Consider the following 15,817-nt stretch of genomic DNA (forward strand, 5'->3'; position numbering starts at 1 on the left):
TGGTGAATACCTAAGTTTCTGAATAACAAGTATGACAAACTCAGTTCAGTTAATGGCAGGAAGAAAAAGTAGTCCCGAAATACATTTATTTGATATATATAAGATATAAGACTATCTCCTTGCCATAAATTAAATTAATTTGATTTCATTCTTATGACATGTCACTATATATTTAAAATTAAAGAAAATAAGTTTGCCACATTGCTAAATTTGGGACAACATAAGATATAACAGACAATACTCTAGGAATGAGAAAAGTTTATTTCATGGGGTGACTTTCATAGTCACTAAACACAGAACAACTCGCACATTTCAATATTTTCTCCTGACAGCACAGATATTACACTGACTCTGATATTAATTTTTGTATATCATTTCTATGGTGGTATAAAGAACAGCTGCTCATCTGATTTATCTGCAGCTTAGCACAATCAACTACTTACGTTTTTAGTTCAGGAGGATTAAAAGAAAACTCATACCCAAAGAGAGCTAAGAAGTTAATGAATCTATAGACCAGAACAAATTAAGACCTGTTACCTATAAAGAGCCTGAAATGCCAGTGTATTATATACTGGACACATAGCAGCCAGCAATCATCGTGTAAAACACTGATATGTTGATGAGCCAAAAAATGGAACAGATCATAGAAACTTGGGACCTTGTCCTTTTGGTGGCGCTGTTGCTATGCACTAGTGTCGGAAAAACTACACTCACATGAAATTAACTGCCACTGAGCACAAAACGCTTTGCTTTTCCATGATCAAGCTGCTAGAAATTTTGGGGTGAGGGAGAGAATTGAAGGCTAAATTAAAGGACAGGAGATAAGATAATCCTGCCATGTTAAAAGGTAAAGGCAATATTTTTCTGTTGTTACGTAAAACATATGAAAATGGCAAAAATGTTGCAAGGTTAATCAAGACCATAAATAATTTGTTGGAGAACCTCACCATATGCTTGTAATTCTATTAAGTGCATTTTGCCTCGTTTTTCTCCAGATATCATGCTCTGCAGCGTGCCATGTTGATGGATACATGTGAGGATTTTTTTTTTTTTTTTTTTTTTAACAAGCTGAGGAGTCTTAACATGCTTGATATTAGGTTATGGGAATTGTTAACTTGAAGGAATGATGGCTTTGAGGCATCTGCTGACAGGGTAGCGTGCATATGAGGCATGCTTTTCTTCAATCTAGGTTAGAGGTGGGACAGAGAAATAATGAAATATTGAAATAATGAGTTTATTTGTCAAGCTCTGAGGGGTCAGTCTGAATTCTAATGGTTAAGCTCACATCAAAACAAGCACAACAGAACCTCTGCACATTCTTACAGCCCTCAGTGGTCATAAAAAGGGAAAATATCCTAGAAATCTTTTCTGACCACTCAAGTGGCCCTTTGAGGAGAACATCTTTGGGGGAGCAGCATATTACAGTTAGCGTGAGCTTACTCTTCTAGGCACTGGGTACACACATTCCATGTACACATTCAATTCCCACCATGCCAACAGGAGGAAGGGCCTTTATTATTCCCATTTTATAGGTGATTGTGCTAGCAAATGGCAGAGCTGGGATTTGAGCCCAGGTTGGCTGATGTAGAGTCTAAATTCTTTTGGTCATCACTTGAAGCTGTTTCTATTAACAACTATTCCTCTTCCTAAAAAGAAACCACACCACACATACACACACACACACACACACACACACCCCTCAAGACATAGTTTTACGCTACTGTCAGTCAAAATCCTTCACCCAAATAAAATTCACTTAAGAATCCATTATAACTAATTCCTAGTTTTCTTCCTAAGGCTGCCTAGAGCCCAGTTTTGGAATAAATCTCATGAGGGCTACTCCTAACAGAACCCTCCAAAACTGATTACTTGTAGCCTGGTTTCCACAGAAGTTGTAAAGTATTGTTTTAATTGAATTTGGTTCTAAGCTGGAAACTTTGAAAAATTTGTCTGTCAAAGGCGAATGGTTTTCTCAGTAGGCTTGATTTATTTAGCAAGAGATGCCTACAAAAGCCAATTTGCTATGAGAAATATGGTTACATTTAATTACACTTTAAAATGACTTATTTATTATATCTAAACACCTTTTAAACAGTACATATTACTCTGAACTGTACAGATGCTGAGGAAAGCTGAGAAACCAAAGCTTGCAGTAAACACAATAGATTTTGCTAAAGACTGCATTTTCCTCTGCGTTGGCTTCCTGGTTTGACTGCAGTGTTTGTAAAGTCATTAGGTAAAGATGCCAAACTGAATGTGACCTGCCTAAATCTTCTTTCTAAACTACTGGTCACCAAGTCCTGCCCAGAGGGAGATTTTTTCTTTGTGTGTATATTTAATAGCCATTTATCAAATCTTAAATGTAAAATATTACTAGCATCATTCGGGACTTATTTAAGCAAAGCACAGCTGATGTTTATTTTGGAATTTTGATGAAACGACCTTACTTTAGAGTAAAAAAGGAATCTTTTAATATTATTGATTGATATATTCCACCAACGACTAACAACCAGCAGCTACTGAGCGTGACCTCATGGCAGGCTCTGTGCTGCCTGCCAGTCCTGTGCCAGTCCTGTGTCTGCTCTGTGCCAGTCCTGCCTTCTAGGGGATCACAACCAGGCCCGAGGGATATCGCTAATAATGGTTACCTGATGTGGTAAGTGCTATCACTGAGCCTGAAGATAACGGGAACCAGAGGAGGAAGAAAACAATTCTGTGCAGGAGGGAGGGTTTCATGAGGCTGGGACATCTGAGTTGGGCCTTGGAAAACAGGAGTGTTCGGTGTAGAGAAGAGGGATGGAGGGTCTCCAGGCAGAGGAAAGGGTATGGGCGATGGCATCACTGACATGATGTGGACAAAAGGCATGACAGTGATGGGCAAGCTGCAGTGTAGCTAGAGTATGCAGTAGTGTTGTTGGGTGGGGGGTGGGTAGTGATTATGAGGGAAGTAGAAATTCATTTCAAGTCCTATTCAAGGTGATGGAGAAACAAAAGCACTAAGAGGAGGTTATCTTGTTAAAGGAGAGAATTAGTTCTGCTCCTTTCAGAACTTAGGAGTCCATAGCATATTGTACCACTCAAAAAAAATACGTGGAGTGAATTTATGTGGGACAGATAAGCTAGGTTGTGGTGAGAGTTAGCATGGAGATAATCCTGGCTCTTGTGGCAGAAAGGAAGCTGTGTCTCTCAATGAGGCCTGGAGAAGGGTTAAAGAAGGGTTTGGAGCTAAGCCTTAAGGGATAATCAGGCACAAGGATATGTGCAGAGTGCCCTTAGGGAATTACAACTGGGATTAAAGGACGGAGTGAAAGGTGGGGAGCAGTGAGAGATGTGCCTGGAAGGGGGCAGGTCTCAGATCATGGTGGGCCCTGTAGGCCAGGCTAAAGAGGCAATGGGGAGTTATGAAAGGGCTTCATGCAGGGAAGAGATCAGATCAAATCTGGGCTTTAGAAAGATAACTAGTGTGAATAATAATGACAACTAATCTTAATTTACTAATTGCTTATTATGTCTCAGATACAGCGCCAAGTGCTTTACAAGGTCACACAGCTTGGATTTGAACCTTGGCGATTTGACTTCAGAGTCGATGCTCCTAACCATCAGGCTACAGTGCTTAGACTGGAGGTACCTTAGTATCAGGAAACTGCTATTAGATAGTATTAGTATCTAACTGGTATTAGATAGGGAGGGCTAAGATGTAAAAAGGAGAGAGGATTCTCAGGATTTGGAGACCAACTGGGTATGGGAAATGAAGGAGTGGGAGAAGTAGAGATGTCTTCCAAATTTCTTGTTTAAGTGTCAGTGTGGAGGATCAGCATGGAGGATGGTGCCATCACTGTGATACAAGAAAAGCAGGATATCACTGTGATAAAGTTATGTCTTCTTTCATTTCTTCTTTTTCACTGCCCTGGTACAACTTCTAAAGAGAAAGTCATGAGCTCCCAGAAACACCATAGTGGTTCTTGTAAATTGCTCTATTTAAACTCTATATGAGCAACAAGATGCAGGGTTCATTAAGGAATGCACTTTTCCGTTTGGTGATAGTTCCAACATTGAAATAGACTGAATTTGATGTAATAATTAACATATGAATACCAAAGGTAGGCTTTTCAATTATTTTCTCTGTCTAAAAAAATAGACTGTTTTCAATTTCTCATTTGGTCAAATAGAGGCGTTATTAAGTTCATTACCAATGGTTATTTTTGGCTGTGTACTTTTAGAGCAAAGTAGTCATCATGCATGAGGACTTGAGTCCTTGCCAGAACAGGACAGTGATGAGGACACAGTACCCAGGGCAACCAAGAGTTCAGCCTTTTCAGTCTTAAATAATCATTTCTCAGCTTGCCCTTTGTAATGTTGGGTCTCTGAGCTACTTCATGACAGAATGACCTTGTTCAGGAGGCCACCGTTCTCTTTCTTACTTTTGGCTTAAATGATTGCTAAGAAATAATTTATAAGAAAGGAATATTTCAATTCCATTGTAAACTGCATTGGCAAAAATCTGCAACTTACTCTTATGTTCTTACTTACTCTTATGTTCTTAGCTCTGGCTATAAGAATACTCTGAGTAACTAGCACACAGGGTATTTTTGCTGGGTGGGTAGATACTCTTTGGGACCAAGGCTGCTTGAGGTGTTATGTATGTTTGATCATTCAGTTTAATGAAAGCACAACTAAGTAAGGCAAGAGAAACCTGGAGAGTGGGCAAGGTGGGAAAAAAGAACCCTGAGGAAAAATTAATATCATTTTCCCCCCCACATCTACTTAGAACCAATTTGAATTCCTCCTCCATGAAGAATTTTAAGTTCTCTCCAAAGCAGAAATCTCAACTTCTGCTAGATATTGGTAGCATTCATTTGACAATTAAGCCACAGATTGAGAAGTCACCATATCATGGTGGTTAGAAGCTTAGAACTGAGAGTCATGCCAAACTAGTTCTGTGTCACTTTACTCAAGAGCCTCAATTTTCTCATCTGGAAATGGGAACTCGATAGTGCTTACCACATAGGATAGCAGTAAGGAGTAAGTTAGAAACACAAGGCTCAGTGTCAGGGCCTCTGAGATTTCTAACATCTACAAAGAAGTTGGGGATCTGGAAAAAAAATTTACTTTAAAATAGAAAAAGAAAACTGAAAAATTGATATTTAACTAAATACTTAAAATATAACGTATCCACTGTCAACTACACTTAAACTCAACCTTTATGTAATTTTATATAAGCATGAATCCAAGTTGCACCATTTTATATTTCCTTTAAAAAATTTTCCGGTAAAGAAGTTATATTTACTGTTGGATGAAAAGTGCATTTTAATATGTTTGATCTGATGTTGAAGTAGCATTATAAGTAAATGTTCCTTCGGCCTATGGAGATCTTAAAATGTTTTTAAGTGCTTAAAGAAATGGTAGCTCTAATTACCATTATTATAATAATGATTTTATTATTCTGTCTCATGACATTTCCTACGTTGCACAGGACTGTTCCGTGGATGTTTCTGCTTTGTCTTTCCAATTAGACCATAAGATCCTTGAGGATCGTAGAGGAGAATGGACTGAGTCAAGACACCGGGCTTTGCTCTGGGCTCTACCACTGACCAGGTATGGAAGCTTGAGCCCAGAATTTAGTTTCTTCACCTGAAAAACAGGAAGACTTTGGCCTGCTCCAGGCCGTCTGCTGGTCTATAGAGAGAATGATGGGCCATATTTGAAAGGACTTTAACTGTATGAACATATAGGAAAATACAAGCTGCTGAAGCATATCCAGTGCCTATCATGGCCCTTAGGCACAAGGAGGAGTCAGCATAAATCCGGTGGCTTCTACAGAAGGTTCTTTGCTGCTGCCATATACGAACCAATACTTCATATATCTATAGTCTACTCCTTTCTGTTCGTTCATTTAACAGATACTTCTTTAACAAGTGTTGAGCCTGCTTTATGTGCCAGGGCTTGTGCTAGGAGGTGGGGATACAATGAGATACCCCGAGTCTACAGTAAAATTATTCTTTTTCTTTCAGTGTATGGTTTTATATATCACCACACAATGAACATACCTTATCTGAAGGTAAATAAGATGATTTAAGACAAGACAATGCCCCCAGACTTAAAACACTATTTCAGGATAGATTTCATAGGAGTGTCCTCATTTGGCCCTAGTTTTCCCAGGCAAGGCTGGGCTTTGTGACAAAGGCAGTAAACAAAGACGCAAAACCCTGGACTCACGGGTGGCAGGCAGGAGTTCCAGGTGGTTGTGTCATCGCTGCTGGTACTTATGCTGACATTACAGTTGTCAACCTGGGATGCGCTCAGGCCATGGGGAGCCCCAGTGTCCTCCAGTTCTTCGTTCTGTTGCCGCCGTAGGCTTGCTAGCATTTGCAACTCGGATTCACTCATCTGGCTGGGTTGATAGTTTCTCCAGTCATATTCCTGACCAAGAGAGAAGAAAGTGACACAGCAAAGGGTCACTTGGCCTTTCTTAATTTTATGGGCTACCAATAAATGCTACTCTACAGCCTTAACCCCTTCAGTGGCTCCCGATTGACAGAGGCCCAGATCCTTAAAATGCCTTTATATGATGCCTACGTCAGCTGCCTCACCTTGTCTTTTCCTCCTGATGTGTCAGCCACACTTCATTTAGGTCCTCAAAAGCACTGAACTCATGTTTGTCTTGGTGCCTGTGCACATGCTAGTTCCCCGTGTGCTAATTCCTAGGTATCCTTTAGGGCCCAAATTATGTGTCACTTCCTCAGAAAAGCTTTTTCTGACAACCCCAAACTGATCCAGTTTGATCCCAAACTGGATCAGTTCCTCCACATTATGTGCTCTCACAGGATCTTAGAGTGTTCATTTTTAGCACTATCACAATTGCACTTATGTAACTGTTTTTGGAGTCCACAGGTAGTCTATGAGTGCTACAAAGGCAAGCACCACGACTGTCTTACTGTATTTCTCACATCTGGTGCCCAACCAGTATTCGAGGATTGACTAAATAAACAAAAATTCAAAGCAGTTTCTAAAAAAGAAGAATAACTTTCCATAAAAAAGTCCAGTTTACAAGAGAATTGATCAGTTTCATCTGTGTGAACATTATGAGCAAATAAATTCAACTTACAGTAAGATTGAGAATGACGAATGCTGTTAAAAGCCATCAAATAAAATATGGACTGAAGACAAGAACACGTAAGGTCTGAAAGCCAGAAAGACCTTGGAGCTACCATAAACACTTATACTCACACGGACCTCACTAAATGTGTAATCTGTCAAGACTACTACTACAAATCTTCAGAGGCTAGTATAAATATTATTTCAATGTACAGGGAATAAACTGGCATATGGAATTTTCAAGCCCTTTCCTTTCTCTCTGGCTTAAACCAAATTTGGTAGCTAACATTAACTTCAACATTGCTGAAATGTTAGCATCACATATGAATGAGCAGTGTGATTTACATCCAGGACTGGCATATAACTTGAAAACAATCTCGAAATATTTTGGTACATCTAGAATCAGTGATTATGCTCAAAAAGTTTTTTTCCATGACACACTAGAATTTTTAAGATATTCAAATCTCTACACTTGTTTTCTTGGAAGACCCTTTGAGATGGCTACTGCCTTCTTTTCTGCCTCATAGGGATGTAAAAAGTTAAGAAAATATAATTTGGAAAAAAAATTCTTGGTGTTTCTATGACATTAAAAGCTTTTTAATAAAGCATTATCATCATCATAACTTGGGGTTTATGAAAGCTTGTGATCTAATAATGTGATGTGGAGATTTCCTGTAAAGTTTCCAGTGGAAACTCACTTAAATTCTTACAGTTCATGGCTCCAGCAGCTTGGCACCCTGAGAAGTCATGCAATCTCTAATAAGAGATTTCATGAGTATTTAATATGCTTTGAGAGTTCTTGGGACAAAACAGATATCACAAGAAGAAAAACAAAGTTTATATTCCAATGAAAAACACTTTAAAGAAGAAGAAAATAAAAATAATTTAAATTCCAAAGAAATAGGGGAGCAATAAACAAAAGATGCTCAACATCACTGTCATTAGAAAAAATAAATCAACATGACAATGAGGTACCATTCACATCCACTAGGATTGTTATAATACAAAAGAGAGACAGTAATAAGTACTGGAGAGGATGTGGAGAAACTGTAATCCTCATACACCACTGGCTGTGAATATGAAATGGTGCAGCCACTTTGGAAAACAGTTTGGTGGTTCCTCAAAATGTTAAACATGGGCCATGTGGCCCAACAATTCACTTGTAGGGATATATCCAAAAGAACTGACAATATATGTGCATACAAAAACTTACACACAAATGTTCATAGCAGCATTGTTCATAATAGCCCCAAAGTGGAAACAACCAAATGTTCATCAACTGATGAATGGATTTTAGTTTATCCATACAATGGAGTATTATTGGCCATAAAGATACATGCTACAACATGGATGAACCTTGAAAACATTATGCTAAGTGAAAGCAGCCTGAAGCAAAAGGTCACGGATTGTATGATTTCATTTATGTGAAATATACAAAAAAAGCAAATATGTAGAGATAGAAGAGAGACAGGTGATTGCCCAGGGACTGGGGAGAGAGGGAATGGGGAGTGATCTCTAAGGGGTATGGGGCTTCTCTCTGGGGTGATGCAAATGTTCTGAAATTAGGCTGTGGTGGTGGTTATAGAATGTTGTGAATATACTAAAAACTCCTGAACTTTATGGTACATGAATTATACCTCAATTAAAAAAAAGTAGTTCAGTAATTAGATGTGAAAACAAGACTAGCCATTTGACTTTGGGATCAATAGTAAACATGTGACTTGCTGTCCTTCACTTCAGTTTTTCTGTCAAGAAATGGAACTAAACATTCTAACATGTTCACATAGGTATGTTATTTGGCTTGCATTGACAATACATGCTTTTACAATGAAAAAGGAAATTTTATTTTCAAAATTTTTCTTAAGAATAAAGCTTTTATAAGTACTTAGTATGATTAATTCAGCCATTTGATTTGTTTATTTAATCCACAAGCCTATACTGTGCCTGGGGTACAACCCTAGGTGCTAAGACCGAAAAACAAGAGAGAATGCTGCAGTGGTTAAGCCACACATATCTGAGTCCAGGCACTGGTTTCATCATTTACCAGCTATATGTGATTGGGCAAATCACCTAATCTCTCTGTGCCTTAGTTTCTTAATCTATAAAACGGAACCATAGTGTATACCTCATGGGATTTTTGGTGGACTAAAATAATGTATATCAAATGCTTAGCATAGTACCTGACGAACAGCTATACTAAGTGTCTCCAAACTCAACGATTTGTGCCTTTATCAGAACGTGTTTGAGTATGTACCTTCCAATATATGTTTATTTATAAAATTAAACAAATGTACAACTATATTAAAATAGTATGTATGGTATAAAACATACACACACAAAAAATAGAAATGAAAATGGTTGAGCTTAAAAAAATAAATGGAAATAGTGTGAAGCTCAGCTGATTCTTTTTGATACACCTCTTCTGGGGTGAATACATCCCTCTTAGGAGACCTCTGGGTTGGCAATCAATACATATGCTCCCTGTTATTATTATTCTTTCCTCTCACTTTCTCTGGCCCCTTTCATCCATTCTGTACTATGCTAGGAGCTGGGAGTATAAAGAAAATGAGACACATCTCTGTCCTCATGGAGCTCAGTCTAGAAAGGGAGACCTAACAGGTATTATAAGTTGGAGTATTATAATGTATCATGATCAATACTACAAGAGATATGACTAAGATGCAACTGCCCAGTAGAATTAGAAAAAGCCTCACAGAAGTCTAAGGTGGCATGTGATAGTAATTAAATTTGTTGACAAATGGAATGAGTGGCCTCATAGGGAGTGAACTCTCTCCACCACCAGAGGTATTGAAGCAGAGGTTGGAGAAGTAAATACTTGCCTGAAATATTGCAGTAATCTGCAGTGGTGGAAATGGATTGATCATTCCTTAATTTATCCCACAAATACTTACTGAGACCTTTTTATGTGCTAGAAACTGGTGGTGCTAACTTTGCTTAGAACTCTATATTTCCATGATTTTATTTGATACAACAGTAAAATGTATTCTGACAACACCCTGGAAGGGACAGCCAAAAGTGAGTGGAGAGAAAGAAGCAACTTTCTCCAGGGTCATGAATAGAGCAACTGGTGGCAGAGAGAGGTAATTAACTTAGTCCCTTGATAGATTCTTTCTTTCTTTCTTTTCTTTCTTTCCTTCCTTCCTTCCTTCCTCCCTTCCTCCCTCCCTCCCTCCCTCCCTCCCTTCCTCCCTTCCTTCCTTTCTTTCTTTCTTTATGGCTGTGTTGGGTCTTCGTTTCTGTGCGAGGGCTTTCTCTAGTTGTGGCAAGTGGGGGCCACTCTTCATCACGGTGCGCGGGCCTCTCACTATCGCGGCCTCCCTTGTTGTGGAGCACAGGCTCCAGACGCGCAGGCTCAGTAGTTGTGGCTCACGGGGCCTAGTTGCTCCGTGGCATGTGGGATCTTCCCAGACCAGGGCTCGAACCCGTGTCCCCTACATTAGCAGGCAGATTCTCAACCACTGTGCCACCAGGGAAGCCCCCCTTGATACATTCTTGATTTGCAATCTCTTAAACCATTTCAAAATCACCAGAAAGGTTAAATCATTTATTAATTTTTTTACAAAAGAAGGCTTGCAATAAAGTCTTCACATTAAAGTAGACCCAGCACAAGATGTCATCTAACTAAATTATGCAACTCCTGAGAGGCAAAGTGTTTTATGTAATTCTCTCTCTTAAAGGCTCAAACTGTTATGTATAACCCAATTTTGTCTCAAAATATCCTTGTAGGAAAGAGGGGAGACATTATCAATCAGATTTGTTTTAGGAGCAAGATAATGGGCTCAAGGCTATATAATTCAGCTGTGCTCAGACTCCCAGGCAAGTCCTTCCCTTATAAAGCATTCAAGCCATTTGTTTTCATTGATCTTTTTTCAGACAGTTTTGGGAGCCTAAGACAGTGAAGTTACAAAGACAAGTATGATGTGGCCCCTGCTTTCACAGGCCTTATAATCTAGGAGGGCAATTAAGAGTTCTAAAGAAATGAGTATACAATAAGGTAACATATACTGAGGTATAGTATTAATAATCACACAGAACTTTGATAATGATTAAAAGGAAAACCGATAACTCCAGCAAAATGATAAAACACAACAAACAAAAATAATCTTTCAACTTGATGCCCTTCACCTTGTCCCTGTTCTCAAAGATTTTAAGATGGAACAGCTTAATTGATCAAATATCTGCCTATAGAATTTTGTGAGCCTCAGATAAGACCCAATTCTACTGAACTGTGGGTGACACAAGGCTGAGTTTACAATGGTGGTGTAGAGGCAAAGTGAGACACGGCCACCAGTTAATAAGATGAGATGACGAACGTCCTTCTATTTTATATGGTTGGGATAGTAACAGAATTGAGAGCAAATTGGGTCGTTATACTCATTCTGGAGCCTATAAAAATCTTCGAGACTCTTTCTGAATCGGGTTTGCATTGTGACAGTGCCTGATACCTAGGGCATAGGAGACATCATGTTGTAAAAACTCTTAATAAAAGTTCTAACAATCAATTTCCGGCTCTTTGTATTCCTTTAAGTTACACCAAGACTCAAAAGGTGCTACTACTACAAAAGGGATAGTGGCTCTTATAACAGAAGGCAACGTGAGAAAAGGGAGATATACCAAATAGTTTGGCATTTCAGAAAAGAGAGAGGTCACTTCTTGTAGGATCAGGCAAGGCTTCATGGAGGAGATGTTCTTCAAGCCGGGCCTTGAAGGATGGGAAGGGTGATATGGAAGCATATTCTAAGCATCAGGCAGGAAAACATGGGGCACGTTAGAAGTATGGAGCTTATATTCATAGAAAGCATTATTTACTTATACATACTATTTTAGAAATGAAATTTGTAATACTGTTCCAAAGTAACAAGAATGAAAATACCTAGAATTTAACCTAAATCTTATAAGACCAGATGGCTTCCACTTCCTTGCCCAAGTCTTGTTAAAAAATATAGGATTCTACCAAAAGACATAATTTTAATAGCTCCCAAATGGAAACTACCCAAATGCCCATCAACAGTAGAATGGATAAATAAATGGTGCGAGAGTCACACAGTAGGACACTATATTGAAATGACTGATATATTGAATCTTACAAATGAAATGCTGAGTGAGAGAACCCAGACACAAGAGACCATACACTGGTAAAACTAGTCTTGGCAGGTAGGGGGTGGTTGTGAGGGCACAGTGACAGAAAAGGAGAGTGACAGGGAGGGAGCACAATGGGGCTTCTGGGGTGCCGGCATCGTTTTCTTTCTTGATTCAGATGATGGTCACATGTGTTTGTTCAGTTTGTGAAAATCCATCTAAATATATGTTTATGATATGCTTACTTCTCTGTGGCCAACAAGAGCAAAGAAGTCTAAGAGTCAAAGAGAGATTTCCTAGGAAGTGATTAGTCAGTCATTGGCACCTTACTCTGGACTGTCTTAATGGGGGGAAAAAAAGCAGTTTGTAAATGTGGCTGGGAGTCAGTATCATGGTAGTTTCAAACTTGTATTTATTATTAAGAGTTTTAATGATGTAATTAGAAAGTTTTGTGAATTTTTTTGAACCCCAACACGACAGCAAGAAAAGTGGAAGTCCATTTTCCAAAACTAATTTTAAACTTTAATCGGCATTTTAATTTGAAGATTACTCTCCTCCCTATTGCTATTTGCAGACAGTGTTTAATTCCTATATTGACATTTTTAATACTAATAGCTCATGGTAAATTAGTGTTCTAGAGCATCTCTTTACCAACTAGCACTCTTTGAAGACTTGTTTCAAATTCTTGAGCTACTTACCCACACAAGAACTTGCTCTGATTCATTGGGGACACAGGCCCACTAACAATAGGAATGAAGAGAAGACAGAAGCCACAAACATGAGCTCTAAGTGACACATACTTGAGCTCATAACTCATTCACAATCATATGGTAGCTTTCAGCATGTCTTCACCACACAAAGAGATAAATCAAAACTTAAAGACCAAGCCACAGTACAATTCGAAAACCTTTGCTAAATTTAAGAGATGCTACGTCAACTTGCACAGCATAAATTAAGAGTCAGGCTATTCAAAAGAACCAACCGGTCAGAATCTAGATCATGTTTTATGTTAAAAGCGTTCACGTGGACATAGGCTTAACCAGACTCAATGTTGCCTCTGAAATGTCTGTCACAAACATTTCGGCATGTGACCTGGAGACACTTCACAACCCTTGACTCAATCCATACTTCATGATTCATGAATAATAATCTCTCAAAATGTCTCAGGTAAAGAATTGTTGGCTAATTAAATCCAACAGTGGCAAAATTCCTTGCAAAGCGATAGCTATCTATCTTATATATGTGGCTCTCTCTTTTTTGGCACGAAAAGATTTAAAGAAAAAGATCTTTATATTTATGTGCTATATTTGTATAGAGTACTCTTTTAATCCATGACCTAAAAAGAAATATACTTCCATACATTTTGCCTTGGTAGTCAGCTTGCTAATTTTCAGAAAGAATTCTCTGACAAATATAGCTGATCTCTTATTAACCTTAAAGTGAGTTGATAAACAATTTGTAATTTTCCAGCATCTATCTTCTGAGTTTAAGAATAATAGACTAGAAGGAATCTAGTAAAACCAAATTGAACAGGTTTTATATTATACTCAAGGATATGCCATCTACAAGGTGAACTGTAGCCTTGTACATGGGACAAGCATAGTAGCCATTCAATAAGTGGTAGTTTAAAATATTATTTAAAGAACCAGGAGGAAAACAATTACTGAGATTGCTTATAGAGATGAAAACAGCAGAGGCAAGCCAACTGATGCTTCTGGAATGGGAAGATGATAATTTTTAAGTAAGTTTGAACTGTTTAGAATATAAAACTGGTTGTAAAACATTAACGACAGATATACCAACATCTGTGCATGCTTCCGCACATTAAAATACTGCAAAGCTTCAAGTGGCAATAGAAGTTAAATCGCCACACAAAATAATCACAGAATTTTTTCAGTGGTCTTTAACTAAGGGTGATGGGCCAGTGTGGTGGAAGGTACACAGGCTTTTCTGGCCAGATCTCCTGGGTTTGATACTCTGCCTTGTCACTTATTATATGTGAACAAGCTAAACCTCTCTCCTTCCTTATCTTTCAAATAAGGAAGGCCTCTCATGAGGGGTGAAAATGGAGACTGGAGATAGTATGGGACACCTTGTAGAGGGCCTGGCACATGGCAAGTACTCCAAATCCTTAAAGCCACAAACGAGGTTCTTAATCAAAGACCTCAATCTCAATGGGTTTAGAAAATAGCCTAGTACCTCTTACATAAAGAAGGAAAATGACAGATTTGACTTGATCCTCTTTAAAATTAGGAAGAACAAGACATCAAAGAAGATGGATTTCTTCCATAAACATTCAATTAGTAGGATGCTAACCTTAGCACTGGAATACTGGAGAACTGAGAATGAAACGCCACAGTGTGTGGGTTAAACCACTAACGTATTTTCATTGATTCATACTTCTGATAGTCTCTTAATTTTTGTCAAGACTTTCTAGCTACAATTTCTGAAACTTCTGAGAATTTGAAACTGCTCCTCTTCATCAGAGTAACTGGCATATTGTTTGCATAACTAACTACTCAGAAATGGAGATAAGAAAATGTCCTAATAACTCTTGCAATTCCATATCATCACCTGGATTTTAAACCACAATTCCATCTTAAATTATTTTAACATACATCTATTCTAGACCATTTTGCCTTGGTGGATAACTAAATTAGACACTAGATACAAAGAAAGTGAAAGAAACAAACCACCCTGTAGTATCAGCAGCAGTTCAGACAGAAAAATATTCAAAAAGAAGGCAGAGGGCTAGGAGTGAGTTCCACCTGGGAAATTTCTATGCCTAATTCAAATACTTTTACTGGTGACACAAATGTTATTTAATCACCAAATTCTATAGCTTCAGCAATATCCCCAGCAGTACATTGACAGATAAGACTGAGATAATGACCTTGTTTTTACAGAGACAAGGAAAGAGTACAGTATCAACAAAACATCAAATATCAGACTCTTTTTCCAAAGACTATTAATTGGCAGGAATGTCCAATTTAATAAATGAAATATTCTTCCCATGGTTAACAGTGCGGTTTATGAAATGCTGTCAGTCCTGCCCAAGTTCAATTCACTCCATCAATCATGGAGCTACACACCTACAATTTAGTTCTGGGAACATGGCAAGTACATCGAGGGTGGTCTCTGGGGAATGACTGGAGAGACATCACATCCTGCTTCTAAATATTTTTCTCTCTTCAGTGTATCTTTGAAAAAATATCAACATGTTACCTGGAAGAAGTGACCCATTAATTTACTCTTATGTTAACACTGGATTCAACGATAAGCAGAGGACAAGAAGCATATATAGTTATCACTTATTGAACAATCTCAATAATTAGTTTCTAGAATTTGATTGAAATTGAAAGGTCTGCTTTAGAATGCCAGGAATACTGGTTTACAATTCTAACTACTCAGAAATAGGTACAAGAAAATATCCTGTTGGACTATGGGATAGTAGTTCTACATGTACTATCTCATTTAATACTCAAAACAACCCTACGGAATAAGTATTGTTATTTTCTCCAAGTTTACATATGACATAACCAAGTCTCAAAGAGGTTAAGAAATGTGTCCACGGTCACATAAGAAAAAGGAAGCAAAGCTAGGACTCAAATCAGGTCTGTCT

General features: G+C 38.2%; 1 protein-coding gene across 4 annotated transcripts in view; it reads right to left on the bottom strand.

The window, feature by feature from the left end:
• The window catches only part of CFAP20DC (CFAP20 domain containing), a 282,945-nt gene that overhangs the window by 69,974 nt on the left and 197,154 nt on the right, over positions 1 to 15,817 (bottom strand). For all 4 annotated transcript variants that reach the window (XM_036870092.1, XM_036870091.1, XM_036870094.1 and 1 more), the window contains one exon: positions 6,217 to 6,420. In XM_036870092.1, the coding sequence (XP_036725987.1) occupies positions 6,217 to 6,420 (204 nt within the window). The remainder of the gene's footprint in view (positions 1 to 6,216; positions 6,421 to 15,817) is intronic.

Source organism: Balaenoptera musculus, chromosome 11, assembly GCF_009873245.2.
Source record: "Balaenoptera musculus isolate JJ_BM4_2016_0621 chromosome 11, mBalMus1.pri.v3, whole genome shotgun sequence".
Classification (NCBI taxonomy): Eukaryota; Metazoa; Chordata; class Mammalia; order Artiodactyla; family Balaenopteridae; genus Balaenoptera; species Balaenoptera musculus.